Genomic DNA, 18,366 nt, shown 5'->3' with positions numbered 1-18,366 from the left:
AGTTTTGACAATGAAATGGTGTTCTGTGTACATAATACAGAGTCTACTCTTCTTTCCTTTTAGAAAAATAAGCCAATTCTTGATCCAACTGTAGGGTGTTTTTCAGAACTTCAGGAACTTTCTTTTCCTCTACATATGTTTGCTTATACAAGTGTGTTCTGTTGAGTGCAGAGGATGACTTCTCTAAAAAATGTCTCCCAGCAGTCTTAGATACTTACAGACCAACAGCCCATGCAGAAGACCTACAGGAATTAGACATTGGAGCCACGAAGCAAAGAGATGGTGGGCAACAAGTGATAGAACAAATGAAGCAGCAAAACTTCCTTCCCCTTTGGAGAAGCAGACCAGTCACAGATGGACAGAGGATTACAAGATTATGTTGTGTGACAAAGCCACTGCATTCCCACAGGAGCTCCATAGGTCTAAGGCCAGATGGGATCATTTGTCTTACCCCATGACCCAGACTATGGAATGCAACTAACACATTTTCTAGCTGGCTTCAGGCCAAATCATATCTCCTGCTTTTCTCATGTATACTAGCACATGCTTTTCACAGGCTGGTTCTAAATCATCAAAGCAGGTGGATACTTGATCAATGACTGGTGTGTTCAGGAACATCTCACATTTCCTCTCTATTCATAAGACAAAAGTAGATTTGGTGGAGTATGGCCCAAAACAAATGATGTGACTTCTCTGTTAGTTAAGTTCTGAATTTGCCAGGGGGCTAAAATGCTATTTGCTTCACTGTGGTCTTTGAGAACTTAGTACTGGTCACTATATTTGAGAACTTCAAGAACGCTGTGAAGTCACAAAATCTGGTTTAATCCCTGGAGGGATGTAGTTTTAACATTTAGTAATTAAGAGCCAAACAGAAACATGGGAAGGTGGAATTTTACATTGGGAAGTCAGTTATCTCAGCCTTTGCAAGTCAAGGAGGAATTAGAGGGCTAGGGAGTCCTTGTTTCTGTGGGTAGCTCCTATTGACAGAAAATGAAGTCTATTACACAAGCCTTGACCTGTTTCCCAAGGTAGCTCTCAAACACTAGAAATCAAGCACACTACAGTTTTTCTCAGTTTACTCCTGCCAGAAGTCAAAGAAGCTCTTAACAAATTCCAAAGGGCTGAGAGACACCACTGCAGAGGTTACTGTTGGCCTCCTACATTCAAGGATCTGAAGACATAATATTGATAAGTTGGCAATATTACTCTCATGGATCTATTTATTCAATCCTCTTTAATTTTATACCTTGTTTCTTTGCAGGAGTTAACATGCTGATCCTAAAATACATATGGACAAAGGACCCAGGATAGCCAAACAATCTGGATAAAGAAGACCAAAGTTGGAAGACTCACATGTCCCAATTTTAAAACTTTCTACAAAGCTACAGCAATCAAAAGAGTATGTTACTGACATACGGATAGACATATATATCAATGGAATAGAAATGAGAGTCCAAAAATAAATGCTGTCACATTTATGGTAAACTGCTTTCTGACAAGGATATCAAGACAATACAGTGGGGGAAAGAATGTTCTTCTCAACAAATGGTGCTGGGACAACAGGATATTGACATACAAATGAATAAACTTGGACCCCTACCTCACACCATATATAGAAACAAACTCAAAATGTATCAAAGACCAGAATATAAAAGCTAAAATTATAAAATGCTTAGAAGAATACTCAGGCATAAATCACTGTTATCTAGGATTAGGCAATGGTTTCTTAGATTTGACACCAAAAGTACAAGCAACAAAAGAAAAAAATAAACTGAACTTTATAAATATAAAAACTTTTCTGTGGCAAAAGACACCATCAAGAAAGTGAAAAAATAATCACAGAGGGAAAATATTTACAAATTATATATCTGAAAAGGGACATAGAGCTAGAATATATAAAGAAATATTACAACTCAATAATAAAAAGACAAATAACCCAAGTTAAAAAATGAGCAAAGTATCTGAAGAGATATTTCTACAGAGAAGATACACAGATGGCCAATAAATACATGAAAAGACGCTCAACATCATTATTTATTGAGGGAATGCAAATCAAAAACACAATGAGATAAGATTTCACACCCACCAGAATGGCTATAATCAAAAAGATAATAACAAGTGTGGTGAGGATATGGAAACTTCATACACTGCTGGTAGGAATGCAAAATGGTACAGATGCTTTGGAAAACAAGTGCAGTAGTTCTTAAAAAGGTTAAACTTAGAGTTACCATACAACCCAGCAATTCCACTCCTAAGTGTATACCTAAAATATATACATCCACACAAAAATTGTACAAGAATGTTCATAACAGTATTTTTCATAATAGCCAAAAAGGTGGAAACAACCCAAATGTCTATCAACTGATGAATGGGTAAATAAAATGTTGCCTATCCACACAATGGAATATTATTTGCCAGTCAAAAGGAATAAAGTATTGATATATGCTCCAATATGGATGAACCTTAAAAACATATGCTAAGAGAAGGAATCCAGTTACAAGATACCACATATTATATGAATCTATACAATATCCAGAATAGGCAAGTTTACAGAAACAGAAAGTAGATTAGTAGTTGCCTAGAGTAGAGAGAAGGGGGTGGGAGGGTGAGTTCGGAGTAAATGGAGAATGACTGCTAATAAGTACTAATAGGGTTTTTGTTGTGGGGTGGTAATGAAGATCTTCTAAAATTGATAGTGGTAATGGCAGTACAATTGTTTGAATACACTAAAAACCACTGAATTCTACACTTTAAATAGGTGAATTCTATGATATGTGAGTCTATCTATCCATCTACCTACCTACCTATCTATCTATAAAAAGGTTGCTAGTTATCAGCACTGAGCACCATGGTCCTCTCATATAATTCTCAGAAGTCTTCATCCATGCTGAAAATAAATCTCAGCGTAACTTCCCTCTCCCCCCAGCACTTCTTGGACTAAGTCCACGCATGGCAGTAGGGTGTAAAAGTTAAGAGAGCTGGCTACATGGTGGGACAGCATTGGTGCAAATCCCATTTCTCATGATTACTGACTCTGGGACTCTGGGTCAGGCCACTTAACTTCTCTTTGCCTATGTTTCCTCATCTGTAAAAAGGAGAAAATAATATTTCCTACCTCATAGAGTTGTTGTAAGCCTGCCGTAAGCGCTCAATAAACATTACTTATTATTATTTCTCTAGAGTCTTCTTTGTGTGCGTTTTTGCTAAAAGGTAAGGCCACTCCATAATTTCCTCAACATGACAACTCTGGTATGGAGGCATAAGAGTCTTCTCTGAAAGACCCATCTTCTGAAAATATGAACCATCACTGAAGAGAATACTGGGCTTTTTACAATCAATTTCTCTTTTAGAGGACAAGTTAAAAAACTATTCTGGAGGATACTGAAGAATCACCAATATGGAAACAGCTCTGTCTTACAAATCCCTCTCTCTTCTCTAAATATGTATACAAATATATTTAGACACAAATATATACAAAAGTACACACAAATGACTTCCAATGAGAATATAATTTTAAACGAAAGTTTTGGTTCATTTATCTACCTCTAATCCTGTCTCCAGTTTAACAGGATTTCACTCTAAGTTGGCAATCAGCATTTAACATTTCAATTTACTTACAGAAGAAATGTTCATCAATATATTCAGTTCATTCTTTCCAATATCCGATAACTTTCTTATTGCATTCCCATTAGTAATTTTTCTTAATGAGTGTTTAAAATTCTATTTTTTGGCTTCTTTTGTCTTCTTAGAACACCCTTGAATTGATGTATCAAAAAGAAGAGTAAGATCCCAATTTGCTTGGGCATTTAGTGCCATCTCCCAAGTCTATATATCCTAAGCGAAAACATGGTTCTTCTCCCAAGACCCCTGATAGTTTGATAAACTTCCTGGCTGAAACCAAGAAGCCATATAAATAGGGAGAAATTTCTACCTTGTGGTTAGAAAATTTGTCCTCAATCATATTATGAATTTTTAAGACAAATATTATTGTAAGAAATATTTCTAGTAATAAATATTTTAATATTTGCATATTAACCATAAAACTATTTAATAGTTTTTCCTCACTGAGGTGAACTTATTTTCTTATGGCTTATATCAATCATTCTTTCCTCAATGCTCAAAAATACCACAGAGGTTTTGCTAAACTCTTCACAGCAATTCACAATTTTCCCCTCTTGATGACGTGAATTCTGATAGTTGTATTAGGCTGGCCAAAAAGTTCGTTCAGGTTTTTCCGTAACATCCATACCAGAAGGCTCAAGAGAATTGCCCTTGCCTGATTCAACAAAAAGTCATCCCTGGATTACAGATTAATTAGGCCTAGCAGTAATATTTCTTGGGTAAAAATTTGTCAGCTTCCTGGAGACTTTACCATATTTTCATTTTTTTCTGAAAAGTTGACCTGTGCATGTTTCTCTGAAGTAGCAAGGAACAGCGCTAGGCACATGTTGGCGTGTTTCCCATTTCAAGTAGTGGCCCTTGGTTCTCACCTGACCATCCGGGGAGGCAGCGGCAATGGCCCGTGGTGGGGTGGCAGCCATCCGCATGGCTGCAGTCACAGCGCTCGGCACAGTTCAGCCCATACGTGCCATCCTGCATGGAAGATAGCAATGAGGGATGGGAATCCCATGGTGGGAGATGAGAGGGACCTCAGTCAGCCGTTTCAGAAACAGCACCCTCCCCTCCCAAACACCTCTCAGCAGCATGCATTACAATCACCTCTTCCCATGTCTTCTTGGCCCCTCAAATGTAGACTAGGCTGCAAGAGGTAAGAGTTTTTAAATCGCTCAAACCTTAGTTTATGTCTACCATACGAATGGTGAACCAACTATGCCAATATGCTGATGTGCATACAGGCAAATATAGGTAAACATGCCAATTAATTAAAAGAATCTTTATCTTACCGTGAGCCACAACTCATAAACATAGTGTCTTTTTGTTCCTAAAGATTTTTATAAAATATTTCAGTACTCCTTACAGGGCATTTTTTTCCCCATTGAGGTATAATTGACATACATTTTATTAGTTTCAGGTCTAAAACATAATGATTCGATACCTGTTTATATTGTGAAATGATCACCACAATAAGTTAACATCTGCCACCATACACGGTTCCAGAATTTTGTTCTCCTACAAGGCATTCTATTCATTAGTGAAAAGGAAGTCCCTGACCCACATAAAGAAAGCCTAAAATTTTAAAAATAACAGTTCTAATGATGATGATCATTTCCATAAATTGCCAATGAGATACATAGAACTAGGAGAAATTAACATCTTTTGTCACTTTTCCTAATTAGCATCCTCCTCTCCATGATGCCATCTAAACCACATGAAACATTCTGATTCAACCTCCTGAGCGAGGATGCAGTGTGTGTCGGCAACCGTCCCCCTCCCCGCCCTCATCCTCTCCCAGACCTTAATGTTTTCACATGCACATCGCGTTGGTGGTCCAGCAGAGATGAGACTCTTCACGGACGTGATCATTTAGTTTGTGGGAGAGGAATGAAAGTTCTGCATTTATAAGCCCTGTTCTTTTGCCAGGTCCTGACTGAGGGAGAGCACTACAAACCTCCCACAGCACAAAGCTGCAAAATTACCAAGAGGGAGGCACCGAGAACCAGCATTAAACAGGTAGTGGGTGTTAGATGGCATAATCATTTGTCTAGTGATTACTAAAGTAAAATATTAAAAAAACATTTTTAGGTTCTACTAATGTTTGTTCGGGCTTATAGGATTTAGCTTTGCTACAGTGTGAGCCACTAAACCATCTTCAGCCTTTGCTGATTTATTAATGCATCTAATAATATACCAAAAAAAGGACAAGATTGTGCTGGGGGCTTTGCTTTGTCCACACTCAGACTGGGAGTGAAGGGTGATCTTCAAGCCCATCTCAGAGCACTGATAATCTGTTCACTGGTGGATGACAGGAGGCAAAGCTAAGCTAACTTTGTCCTAGGGCTTTGGAGGGCATGGAATAGCCCCCGGTGAGATGCTCTCTAGCTGCCAAATGGGCTGCACTTAATGAGGAGGAAGCCCAGGGAGAAAAGCAATCTGTGGAAGGCCCCCCTCGAGGGGGCCAGTTCAGGGGGTCATGGTGTCACCTCACCATCAGATGATCCCCGGGAGGCAGAGAACACACACCGCTGAGAGAATGCTTAATGGCTCGGGAGCATAGGGAGAAAGAGCGATGGAAAAGAGGGAAGGAAACTGGCCCCGTGCGTGAGAGGAAGCAAGCGAAATGGGCTGTTACTACAGAATGCACTGCCCATTGCCCACCCTGTTGGCCTGCGGCAGACTCGGCACAGGGGTTCTGATGATGGGTGTCTCCAAAGTAGGTCAAGGGAACAGAGTCGGCCTTGAACCATGGAAATCTATGGAGATTTGTGTGGCTTCAGAGATATTTGTGTCAAAAGGCGGCTGTTTCCAAACCTTTCACCACCTCACTGAGGCTTTCTGTGACACCATCACCACCCCCCTTTCAAGGTCCTGCCACTTTCCACCCTAAAGGCTGGAGGATTTCCATTATAATGGAAACACAATATTTGGAGAGTTGACAGGCATACACTGGGTGTTTGACAAATGCTGGTGACTGGCTGCCATGAAGATATGGGTATATTAGAATAGAGAAAACAGAGGGGAATGGTGGCACGAACCAGGAGAGAGAGGAAGGAAGGGATTCTCACAAAGCTGCCTAACTAATTTCCACATCTATTCCTTTTCCTATCCTGTATCCAATCTGAGTTGAAACACCTCAATTCTTCTAGTAGTCACTATGGTTTGGTTCACAATCAGGCACTTTAAATCATGAAGTCTGCAAAAATAAGCTAACCCTCTGGCATCAGCTCCTCCCGGCCCTCCCAGTTGGGTCATACCTGGCAGGGAAATTCACATTTCTCCCCGCGCCATCCAGGTGCACAGGTGCAGGTCCCATCCAGGGTGTTGCAGGCTCCGCCGTTGAGGCACTGGCATGTTAAGTTACAGCCAAAGCCCCATGTGCCACTGGGACAGCTGATGGAGCAGTCCACCCCGTGCCAGCCTGCCACGACAAGAGTGCCAGGGCACATGAGCAAACAAAGGCAGCAGGGAGCTCTGCCCAGCCTTTCCAAGCCACTCTTCACCTTAGAGACATCTCAGAGGTGCACAGAAGTGCCCCTGCCACAGCTCAGGGAGCATTGGCTCTGCCATGTAAAGCCTCTACCAGAAATGAACTAAAGCACCCGCACAGCTGTCAAGGATGCCAACACTGAGAAGCACTACCGGGCTACTGGGGGGAGAGAGATGAAGTGAAGATGCACGATGTACATCACTCACTGTCTAATGCGCAGTGATGCACATTGTGGGGTGCTGAGTTTTGTTCAGGTCAGCAAATGAAACATTTATATGGGAGGGAGAAGGAAAGTTTGTGTTTGAAAGAACAACCCCATCTTTAAAGCAGGAGCCCATGAACCATGAACAGTGAGTATCCAGGATCCCGGCTGCTGCAGCAACTGTGAATAAACACGATCCGGCCCCCAAGTACAATCAGGTGCTTGGCTGCATTTCTTGTCAGGACTCCAGGCCAGTCAATTTAGGGGAATGGACACATGTCTGCTTGGTTACTCTCCACCAAAGCACAGAGACTCACAGACTTTTGGAGCTGGCAGCGACTTCAGAGATCATCTCATGTGAGCCTCTCCCTTTGACTCAGGAAAGCAGGAGAGCTCTCCCTGGATAAGGGTCTTGCTGAGTCCAGGCACCGTATTTCTGCACAGCTGGAGCTAGAATCCTAGTTAACGTTTCTTTCCTGTGCCTTTAGGAGCTAACAGGACTAGGATCAGGTAACGGACTCATTCACCCACTCACCTGCTTTGCAAGTACAAGACCCATCCACAGGAGAGCAGACAGCATCGTTTTTACAGCCGCAGAGAGAGGAACAATTTATCCCATAGGTTCCCAGAGGGCATGGGGTAGAGCAGTCAATTCCCTAGATGGGCGCAAATAGGAAAATGCATGCAATTTTACCACATGAAATAAGGCCAACACAAATAAACAAAAATATATCTTGTCCATGTTAATTACAGTCCCTCTCTAATTTTAACACATTGTGTTTTTAAGAGTTGTTATAACGTCACCACTATACTAATTGTACGGATTCAAGGGCAATGCTAGCTGGCCTATATTTAAGATGTAGTATTGAATAGCACCCAAAAAAAGCCTGCTGCCTTCATTAGTTTTCCTTGGTAGCAAATGTAATTCAAAACCCTCTGTCCTTGCTCAGACAAGTAGATATAGAACAACAAACTGTAGCTGTACAATTACTGTCAATAAACATAAATGTGAACTATACATTAAATTGCAATGCTTCCTAGACTGCCTGGTATAATATGTAATATGATTAGTGGGTGAGGCAAAGGAATAGGACACACTCAGCCAGCAGCATAATTCAATTTATTATCTGACAGGCAGCGCTAAACATAGAAGTTGGTTACCAAAGGTGACTGGAGGTCACCCTCCTTTAAAAACAGAAAAGACTCTTAAGGATAATTCAAGGGCTCAACCAAAGAATTGTGACACAGGTTAGAAAATCCTGTAAAGATCTCAGCTCTGAGACTTTATGACCCACTCATTCTATATTATGTGCTCTGGAGTAATCATCAACATTCTTCACAGTTTAATGTTCTCTTTAAAAGGGGAGAAAATAACTCAAGAACAACCCATTTTCCTTCAAAACAAAAATTTCTAATCTGTTGCTAAGAAATCTTGGAAACTAGGCAAAATTCTTCTCTGTTAGCTTATAGGCATATTTGAAAGGTCTAGATTCTCAAAGGGACTGAAAAACTTATATGTTACTAATCCTTGGATATTAATATATAATAAATGCTAACTTGATGTAGTATGCGCCTTCAAATTGCATGGAATTAAAACAAAAACGGTTGACAATAATACATATCCTACTTGGAAAATTTCTTTGCTACCTATAAAACATGACAAAATAATTACGTTAGGAATAATTAAAATACATTTTACTTCATGACATATATTAATTAAATAATTAAATATTAATGCCACTTTATAGTTTCACCGGCTTGCCCAGTCATCACTCTCAGGTAATTACTTATATCTCTTATCGTTACTTTTCTCTTTATTTTCTTTCTTGTTAATGATGCAATTGATTTTTAGCACATTCATTGGACTTCAGAAAAGGTCATATAAATCGTGGTATCAATATGCTCCAAGTTGTACCCCTTATCTCCTTCCTCCACAGCCCAAGCCACTCACTTTGAATCCTGGGGCACAGGTGCACTTTCCTGTCACACTGTCACAGTCAGCCCCATTTTGGCAGCTGCAGATCTGTTGGCAAGCTTCCCCGTAGAATCCAGGAGAACATGTCTCATTACAGTAGAGTCCTGACCAGCCTGGCTTGCAGGCACACTCTCCAGACATGGGGTGACAGCTGAGAGACGTGGATGAAAGGAGCAAGTCACTCTCGGGTAAACATGACACCCAAGGCCCGTGCAAATGTTGCTTTAGCCATGATCATTAAATGTGTGGGTAATTCCATGCACGATAATTTAAACTTCATTCCCAGTCTTGGTATGATTTAATTAATCGGCTGAAACCTGATTGGTACCACAAATGTTGCATGAAATCAGCATCATGTTCTAGCAGGATGACACTAAACAACTGTGTCCTTTTGTCTGAAACTCATTTTAATTTTTGTAAAGTGAAAGCACTAATTTGATAAGACGTCAACTAGATGAGACTATCTAAAGAACTCCATCCAATGAACACTAGTAAGTCAGTTCACCAGAGTGATGTCCAAGGAACTCCAGAAGCAGCAACCTTTTCAGGCTATTTCATCTCTCGGCTCCCCATACCTGGTGGTGGAGCAGCTGTCTCTACCTGAAACAGCAGTCACATTGATGGGCCAGGCAGCCAGCTGTCACTCCATAGCAAATGGACACATCAGCTGCGCTAAGAGGCACGGGTTAGCGAGGCTCACACAACAGGGTGCTCTGTAACGCACAAAACACATGTGCTTCTCGCCAAAGGAAAATCTGAACAATCAAACTAGCTCTGCTCACAACTGGAAGACTGTTGAAGATGGTCTTCCTCCCCTGATGGAGATAAAACCCTCCCCTTAACTCAGGCCAACAACAAAACCCACTGTTTCATCCAGACATTTGCTAAATGACCTCTCATCAGAGGATTGTTCATAGACTTTCTGCAAAGAACCATGACCTGGAAGGGATGAAGACTGAGGCTGTAAATTCCAGCTCTCCCACTACCTGGTCAACATTAGTGAAAACACATAACTTCCCTGTGCCTGACATCCTAATCTGTCAAGTGAGGGTCTCAGCCACACCCCATAATCTCATTTCCTATCCCTTTTTCTTAAAGAAAAAGGCCTGTGGGTTAGACAGTTTGTTACTCATTTTTGGAAATTTATTTAGACATATTTTTAGGCCCCTTTTGCAACTAAGTGCCCAGAAGCAAAGGCCTAGGCATCAGTCACAAGCATTACTCAGGAAACACGGCAGGAAGAAATATTCAAGCACAACTCTACATTTAAGATGGTTTCTTGGGTATATAAGGTTTGGACTCATAAGACAAGAGTTTGAATCTCAAATCAACTTAGAACTACTCAGATCTACGTATCTGCTATTTATCCTTGGGCAAAATACCTGGCATCTCCATGGCTTCTCGAATTTAACCATCAAACACGGAGCTCTGGTTCTTCCCTTTCTTCATTCCTCACTCAGTGTTTCCTTTCAACTGCTTTCCACTGAAGTAATGGCACCACCAGCCACTCAGTGGTTTAAGCTAAAAACCTCATAGTTATTCTTGATAACTCCTTCTCCCTCATCTCCCATATTGACTTCATCACTAGGACCTAACCATTCTAACTCCAAAATATGTCTTGAATCTATCCACATCGCTCCATCTTCAGTGTCACCATCCTACTCCAAGGCAAGGTCATCTGTCTCCTACACTCCTGAATAGCCTTCCGACTTTCTTCCCTGCATTCACTCATGCCTCATCACCTAAAAAGTAGATCATATGGTATCATTTTCCTTAAAACTCTTCAAAGACTCCCTTTGAAGCCTACACTCAGAATAAAATCCATACTGTTTAATACAGCTGGAGTGAAGATTATTTATTGTCTAAACCAGGACATTTTTAAGAGTGAAGAGGGAGTTACTAATAATTACATTAGGGCAATAGGCCTACACAAACAGTTCCTGTGACACCGGATATATGATGACCCTAAATATAGCCCATAGGCCTGCATCATTTGGCTACTGCCTTCTTTCCGACCTCTTCTTTCATCGTTATTCTCTCTTTATTACTATGTTCAACCGCAATAGATATCTTTTAGTTTGTAAGAGCATTGAGGTTTCTCAACTTAAGGGCTTCACATGGGCTATTCCATATGCCAGGAATGCTATCTCCCCACTCCTGGCCTAGCTCTCTCCGTCTTCTCCTTCCATGCTCAGTTTAAATCTCTCTTACTTAGAGAGGCCTTCCCTGACCACTCATGTTTCAGTTAGGTCTTTCCTATTATTCTCTTTCACTGCACCCTGCTCATCTCACTTATCACAATCTGTAATCTTATGTTTATTTTTATAATCCTTCCCCTGTCTTCTTTCCCCTCTAGACTTCCAGCTCCATGAGGACAAGAATTCAGGGTGTTTTGTCACCTGGCCGTGGACACAGTAGCCCACGGTAAGCACTGATTGAGTGAACAAGTGAAACTGTCACAGTTGATGTGTGGCGGGGTCTGACTCCAGGGATCGTGCTTTCCCACACGAATCTGCTTCTCCTGATCTCTCCAAGTCATCTAGCAATGTTAAATTATAATCTGTATGTCTGCGTATAAAGGCCAGATTTCCCCTAAAATTAGTTTTTTAAATGTCAAATTTATGACTTAAAAGGAATCACCATTAATTGCAGGAGACAGTCACTTAAGTGACATTTATGGTGATATTGTAAGCGGATGCACAGACTAGCACTGAATGTATGCTAACACCATGCTAAGCAATCCACGTGCATGATTTCATTTAATGCTCACAGTGTTAGGTATGATTCCATTTTATAAATGAGGGAAGAGAGACCTGGAAAGAGGAATTTATTCAAAGTCTTGCACAGGTAGTGGCAGAATCAAACTTGAACCCAGATTTCTTTCTTTGTTTTCACACCAAAGGAAAAGGAAGTTTGATAGCAGCCTGCTAGGAGAGCTATATATGAAAAAGAATTGCTAAAATTTAAATTTTAAAACTGCAAGGATAAAAGGGTTAGCAGGACCAATAAAAGCTTGTATTGTGCAAGAAGCATGGACAAATTTATTTTAGAAAGGCCCTACATATGACAAAAAGAAAAGAAATATTCCAAGTGATGGACTGGTTAAAGTAGTTCACCTTAAGATACTATTTAAAAAAAGGACATCTTTTGGTAGAAAATATTACTTTACATTAAAAAGTAGAAAATAATATTTATGGTATAGATATAAATGTTAAGCAGAATAGACAATTCGGGGACAGGGAATTGAACTAAGCTAGAGGCAGGCAGAGAAATTGATATTCAATGCCCCCCACTGAGTATTAGTGCAGCACACTGGTTCTCAAATTGATTGACACCAAAATTAGTATTCTGCAATTTGTAATTATATGTAGGAAGCCAGAGCACTTTGGAGGCATTTGATGGGTTCTCATGCAGGCAGCTTAATTGGTAATGAGATTTACATGTTGTTGTTAGAGCAGCAGAGTGGAGGTTGAAGGGTCATATCCTCCTACCTGATTTCTTTCTAAAGAACAGATTGCTTTGTGTAATATGAAAACTGGATTAAACACAGATAGGAATATCTACCATTTTATATACATATATAACTAGATAAAAATATTCTAGTAAAGTTTTTCAGTTTAAGAGTTAAATTATTACAGGTATCCCATATAATTTTGGCTAAAATAGAATGAATCATTGAACTTCCTTTTATTCATTTCCTTAGATATTATTCATGCTCAGATATATGACAATTAGGTGGCATTTGCAAATAGGCACACCCTGATTGCCCACAGCTATTAAATGTCCTTATTAACAAGAGCTAATATACATATGCCATGTGGAATCTCAGTGAATCTTGAATTTTGTTTTCCTGTTCAAAATCATTTCCACTATAAAAGTTAGTTTTAAGAAGTCCAGTTCACAGAGAGTGTCCTTAGGCTCTATAACAGTGCTGTAATTTAAAATACTAATATCACTTATAAATATATTTACATTCATTTCAACCTTACGATAGCTTGCAAAATAAAAATGGCTACAAACGCTTTGTAACTCCTCCCACTAAGAGGTGGAGTGTAACAAATCTGGACTTTGTTGTGTTACCTGCTTTGTCTAAAAGGACATTAGCAAACATGACATAACCAAAGGTTTGAAAAGTGTTTGCATGTTGGGGCTTGCCCTGTCTCTTGCTGCTGTTGGAAGCCAGTCACCACTTACAGAAGCCCAGGCTAACCTGCTAGATGCTGGGGACATATGGCTCAGTCACTCCCATCACCCAGCTAAATGCTAGACATGCGAGTGAGGAATTCCAGTGAGGAATTCCAGGAATTCTAGTTGATCTTCCAGCTGAACATAGGCAGACCAGCAGAACAACCACCAAGCTGAGCCCAGCCCAAAGAATCAAGCAAAAAATCATCAGTTAACAAATAATTGTTGTTTTAGACCACTAAGTTTAGGGTAGGTTTTTTTTTTTATGCAGCAAAACTAACTGATACAAACCCTTACTCAAATATATGGCTTCAATATATGTCAATACATACATATCCACAGAACTAAAAATTTACCTAAAGACACTGTAAACTGATAGTGTGCATTGCATTAGTTATTTCATTAATTATGACGAAGACTTTTAGGATAAATATACATCATGTATTATGCAATAGCAAGCTACACTCTTGCCTGATTAAATGGTAAGTTAGACTTTCAATTAATACAAAGATTCTATGCCTTTTGGTTCAAAGGGAACCTTGTGTTTCTAGGAATTTTACATAGAAGTTCAAGATATAAGAATAGATGGGTGGCTTCAACTGTGAATTCAAAAAGACAGAGTCATATAATCAACATTCAACTGGTCTTAACAGAAATTTGTACAAGCTAATTTTAAAAAATAGCTCTCATTATTTAGGGAAGCCACTTCATAGGCTAATTGTTTTTTAATCTTCTGATTATTTGTTATACATTATTAGACAGATTTTAGTGTTCTTTTGATCTATGTGACTATCAAATAAGTTCATGTACTTGTTTGTTAAATATACGTGCTTAGGTACACATGACCTATGTCAAAATTATATGGTACTGACGTCAACCTAATAACTGTCCACTTGCACCTTGCAGCTACTAATATGGTAACTAATTCCAACAAAATCAACATTTCCTCTGCTTCCCCAATTCTTCTCATAGCAGAGATCCTTTGTATAGGTTTATTAATCCATTTGATTTCAGGCTGCATCTGTATACAATGAAACAGCACACTGGCATTAAAAAGTCCTTAGCCATTACTAATGACTTGAGCCAAACTAATGAGCCAAACTCATGACTTGTCCCTAATCCTGCCAGCTCCTTCAACATTAAAGAGTTGAAAAACAAAAACAAAATCCTGCAGAGATTATTCGTTTTTACTCCCCAAACTGTCATGTAAAGAGTGGCAATATTTTCCAATGAAGAAAACCAGAAGTTTGCTAAAGTAGCTTACTAAGTTGCTTGAGACACATTAAGAATGCACTTCTTTGATATGTCCCACTAAAATGTATTTCAGCACACACACACACACAGTGCAAAGTCCTTTTTTTTTTTTTTTTTTGGCTCCCAACAATGGTTTAAAGAAGAGACCAACTACAGGCTTCTATTTACTTTTAACTTTTGTGCATTTGAGATTTGATGTGGTCACAAGTTACCTTTCAGAAGCATAAATGAAGTAACAGTTGTGCTGAATGCAAATAAAGGTAATTCTGGTATCATCTGAACTGCTATATAATGCACTGCATTTTTGTCAAACTCAACTTTTCCAGCAGTATGCAAACGAGGCCCAGAATTTTAAGTGATATGTATCTGGTCTTTGGGGGAGGGAGAGGAAGAAATGGTTGGATAGATATTTTCAGGGGCAGACAAGGTACAGAAAAGTGGGTGGGATCTTGGTTTTCTGTTCATAAATTCTTCGAGAAATTTTTGAGCCAAAAGACCCCTGTGAATTCTATGTCCAAGTAATCAATTCTGAACACATACCTCACATGTGACAACGACTCATGACACACTGTCACAAAACTTCCACCAGTACACTTCCTGGCTAGGCAGATGTCAAGTAAAAGAGGCTGCAGTGAGAATCATTTTGTGATAGTTTTACATACTAAACTGGGCTTAACCTATGTCTCTCATTGTATCTTTGTTTCTAAGGGAATGTCACAAAATCCCTCTCTTAGGGATACATTCTACTAACCTCAGCAAGTTTAATATTTTCTGGTGGCCATTAATAGAGAATAGGGTTTCATATCCATCCACGGCCATCTAACAATTTTAGCACTTCTTACTTGGACCATTAAGTGGAAAAGACTTCCATTTACTTAGTGGTTCCTGCCCTGGATGACCCAGAGGCAAGAAGGGTCTCAGGGTGGAAATTTCTCTGCCGATCCCTCCTTCTAAATAGTGGACACTGCGGTGAAAACTTTAATAGGACACATCATGCCAGGGGCAGCTGACCCTCACCTATGAGTGTTGTCCAGGTGGCAGGGACACCACTTGTCACATTTGATGCCGTAGAGCCCTTCTGGACACAGGCGCGCCTCACAGCGGTCGCCAGCAAAGCCTGCTTCGCAGAGGCAAGAGCCGCTCACATGGTAACACTTCCCTCCATTGACACATTGGCAGGTCTCTGCACAGCGGACTCCGTAGGTGCCAACGGGACACTCATCCTGGCACCTGTCATGCAGGAGGCGGGAGCGTAAGATAGATTAGTCAGTGCCTTGTGAAAATAAACAGTTGATTCAGATAGGCTTTGTTATGTTTACAATGATATCATTTTTGGATTTGACATTTATTTGGTAATTGTACCATTACAGATATGAAAAGCATTAAGATAAATTATAGTAGTAACAGTAGTAGGACCTGTTTAAAGAAATAGCAAAAACAAAAACAAAATAAAATTATGAGCTTGGGATGAAAAGCATGTTTTACACCTAGTCCTTGCTAAAGGCATACATAGCACTTTAGAAGATACCAGGAAAGGGAGAAAATGAACTGCCCTAGTGTGAGTCCCAGCCCATCATTAGGGAATTAAAATATATGCTTTCTCTAAAAAAGAATGAAATAATACCATTTGCAGCAACATGGATGGACATAGAGAGTATCACATTAAGTAAGTCAGAGAAAGACAAACATCATACACCACTTATATGTGGAATCTAAACAAATGACACAAATGAACTCATTTACAAAACAGAAACAGACTCACAGACATAGAAAACAAACTTACGGTTACCAAAGGGGGTAGTGGGCAGGCAGAGATAAATTAGGAGTTTGGGATTAATAGGTACACACCACTATATACAAAATAGGTAAACAACAAGGACCTCCTGTATAGCACAGGGAACTATACTTAATATCTTTTAATAACCTAAAATGGAAAAGAATCTGAAAAAGAATATGTATAATCACATTGCTGTACACCTGAAACTAATACAACATTGTAAATTACCTATCTTCAATTAAAATAAAATAAGATATATGCTTTCCCCATTTCAAAGAGAAAACTTTGTAGCAAACTTGAAACAAAATATTAATTATCTTGGCTTTCACGTTGACATTAATTTTTAATTTCAGCCATGTGTCTGCTCTTTTCAAAGCTGAATGGCAATCATTGCTCCTCATTTAGAAAGTTATGTAACTAAATAAAGTCCTCCTTAGATTTGGGAAAGTCTGAGCTACTGAAATCAGGTGTCCTCAATTTCAACCTGGGGAACTCCTGCCAGGAGACGGTAGAGATGCTGGGAGTTCTCGAACATAAAGTTTTCATTAAATGGGGTTTTGTCCTCTGTTGGGAAGAAGGGCTACTAAATAGTCAGAAAAAAAGTTCACTTTATTGTCTTTTAAAAAATGGCCTAACAGGGTGGTCTCGGCATATGGATATGCTCTAGGTAAGTTGGATCTGGTGGGAAGCTGAGTTGCTGGAGGGAATCGAGAAGAGAAAATCATCATGGCTCCATGGAAAACAAGACTAGCTATCGGGCCAGCCAAGTTGCTTTCTGACCAGGCAAGGTGACTTGATGGGACTTTCTGTAGCAGAAGGAGCCCTTTCTGCCAAGGGAGAGGAAGCCGGGGTCTCGCCTACCCAGAGCGCTGCCACAAGCAGGGTACCCTCTGTGAGTCTCAGAAGCCACTTCCCATGTGGCTCTCAAGTCATGCCAGACCCAGAGTCCAAAATGTAGGTCAGCACTGCATTTTTTCAAATGGGTACAGGGCAAGGGCAAGTGCATGATAATGAATCCAAGCAGACTTCAAAGCAACAGCAAAGAGGCTGAAAAGCAAACATTTTCCACAAGGCTTTGCATAGTTTTAATGATAGGGTGTGAGGACTAACAATATCAAGGCTGGATGGGATTCTATTTAAGCGCAGAGGATAAATCTTGAGAACCCTTTGATATTTTTCTCGTTAACTCTGGTTCTGGCATATATTTAGGGAAAAGGGCCTCTTGCAAATTTGGTTTCACAGACTCTAGACATCTTCAGGCTTGTCAATGGCAAAGTCTTCAAATCAACCACTCAACAAAGCATTAGAAAAGTTCTGGAGTAATTGAACCAAGTTTATTTAGCATAAAATCAGATGTGTGCTGCAAAGTTACACATGAGTAAACCTATTTTTAGACCAGAGTATTTTTTAAAGGTACTCTATTTTTAACTTGTAAGAAGCTTTACTAAGCCAAGTCACTTAGTATACTCCTTAAAGCTGTAAACTTTGGAGAACGAAATGCTATAGGACAATCATTGGGCCTCCTCATGGCTCCACTAAAGGCTGGCAAGACAGCTTGGCAACCTGTCTGTCCAGACGTCCTTGCAAGGCAGTAACAGAAAGAAAGAAAAAGTTATGCTCAAGGTAAATAATATTACTAAAAGAAACCAAATGTTATGCTTTGGACTCCAGGATTTTAACTCAGGAAAAAGCACAGCTCTAAAAGTGGGGAACAGGATAGAAACGTGAAGCATGGAAAAACGTCTGCCACCAAATGACAGGGGAGCAGTGTGTCTATTCTGTCCTATTTTGGCATGGGCTTCCTTCTCTCTGAGAAAACAAAATCCATAATAGCTCGGCCTGACCCATATTTACCTTTCTAACATATA

General features: G+C 39.8%; 1 protein-coding gene across 12 annotated transcripts in view; it reads right to left on the bottom strand.

Moving 5' to 3' along the window:
* MEGF10 (multiple EGF like domains 10) overlaps positions 1 to 18,366 on the bottom strand; it is a 364,824-nt gene that overhangs the window by 29,692 nt on the left and 316,766 nt on the right. For all 12 annotated transcript variants that reach the window (XM_059916984.1, XM_059916982.1, XM_059916993.1 and 9 more), the window contains 5 exons: positions 15,739 to 15,951; positions 9,259 to 9,433; positions 7,843 to 7,963; positions 6,873 to 7,036; positions 4,491 to 4,593 (listed from right to left, as the gene is read on the bottom strand). In XM_059916984.1, coding sequence (XP_059772967.1) covers positions 4,491 to 4,593; positions 6,873 to 7,036; positions 7,843 to 7,963; positions 9,259 to 9,433; positions 15,739 to 15,951 — 776 coding nt within the window. The remainder of the gene's footprint in view (positions 1 to 4,490; positions 4,594 to 6,872; positions 7,037 to 7,842; positions 7,964 to 9,258; positions 9,434 to 15,738; positions 15,952 to 18,366) is intronic.

The sequence above is a fragment of the Balaenoptera ricei genome, chromosome 3 (assembly GCF_028023285.1).
Source record: "Balaenoptera ricei isolate mBalRic1 chromosome 3, mBalRic1.hap2, whole genome shotgun sequence".
NCBI lineage: Eukaryota > Metazoa > Chordata > Mammalia > Artiodactyla > Balaenopteridae > Balaenoptera > Balaenoptera ricei.
The sequence above is the reverse complement of the archived record's forward strand: the minus strand, read 5'-3'. Positions and strand labels throughout refer to the sequence as shown.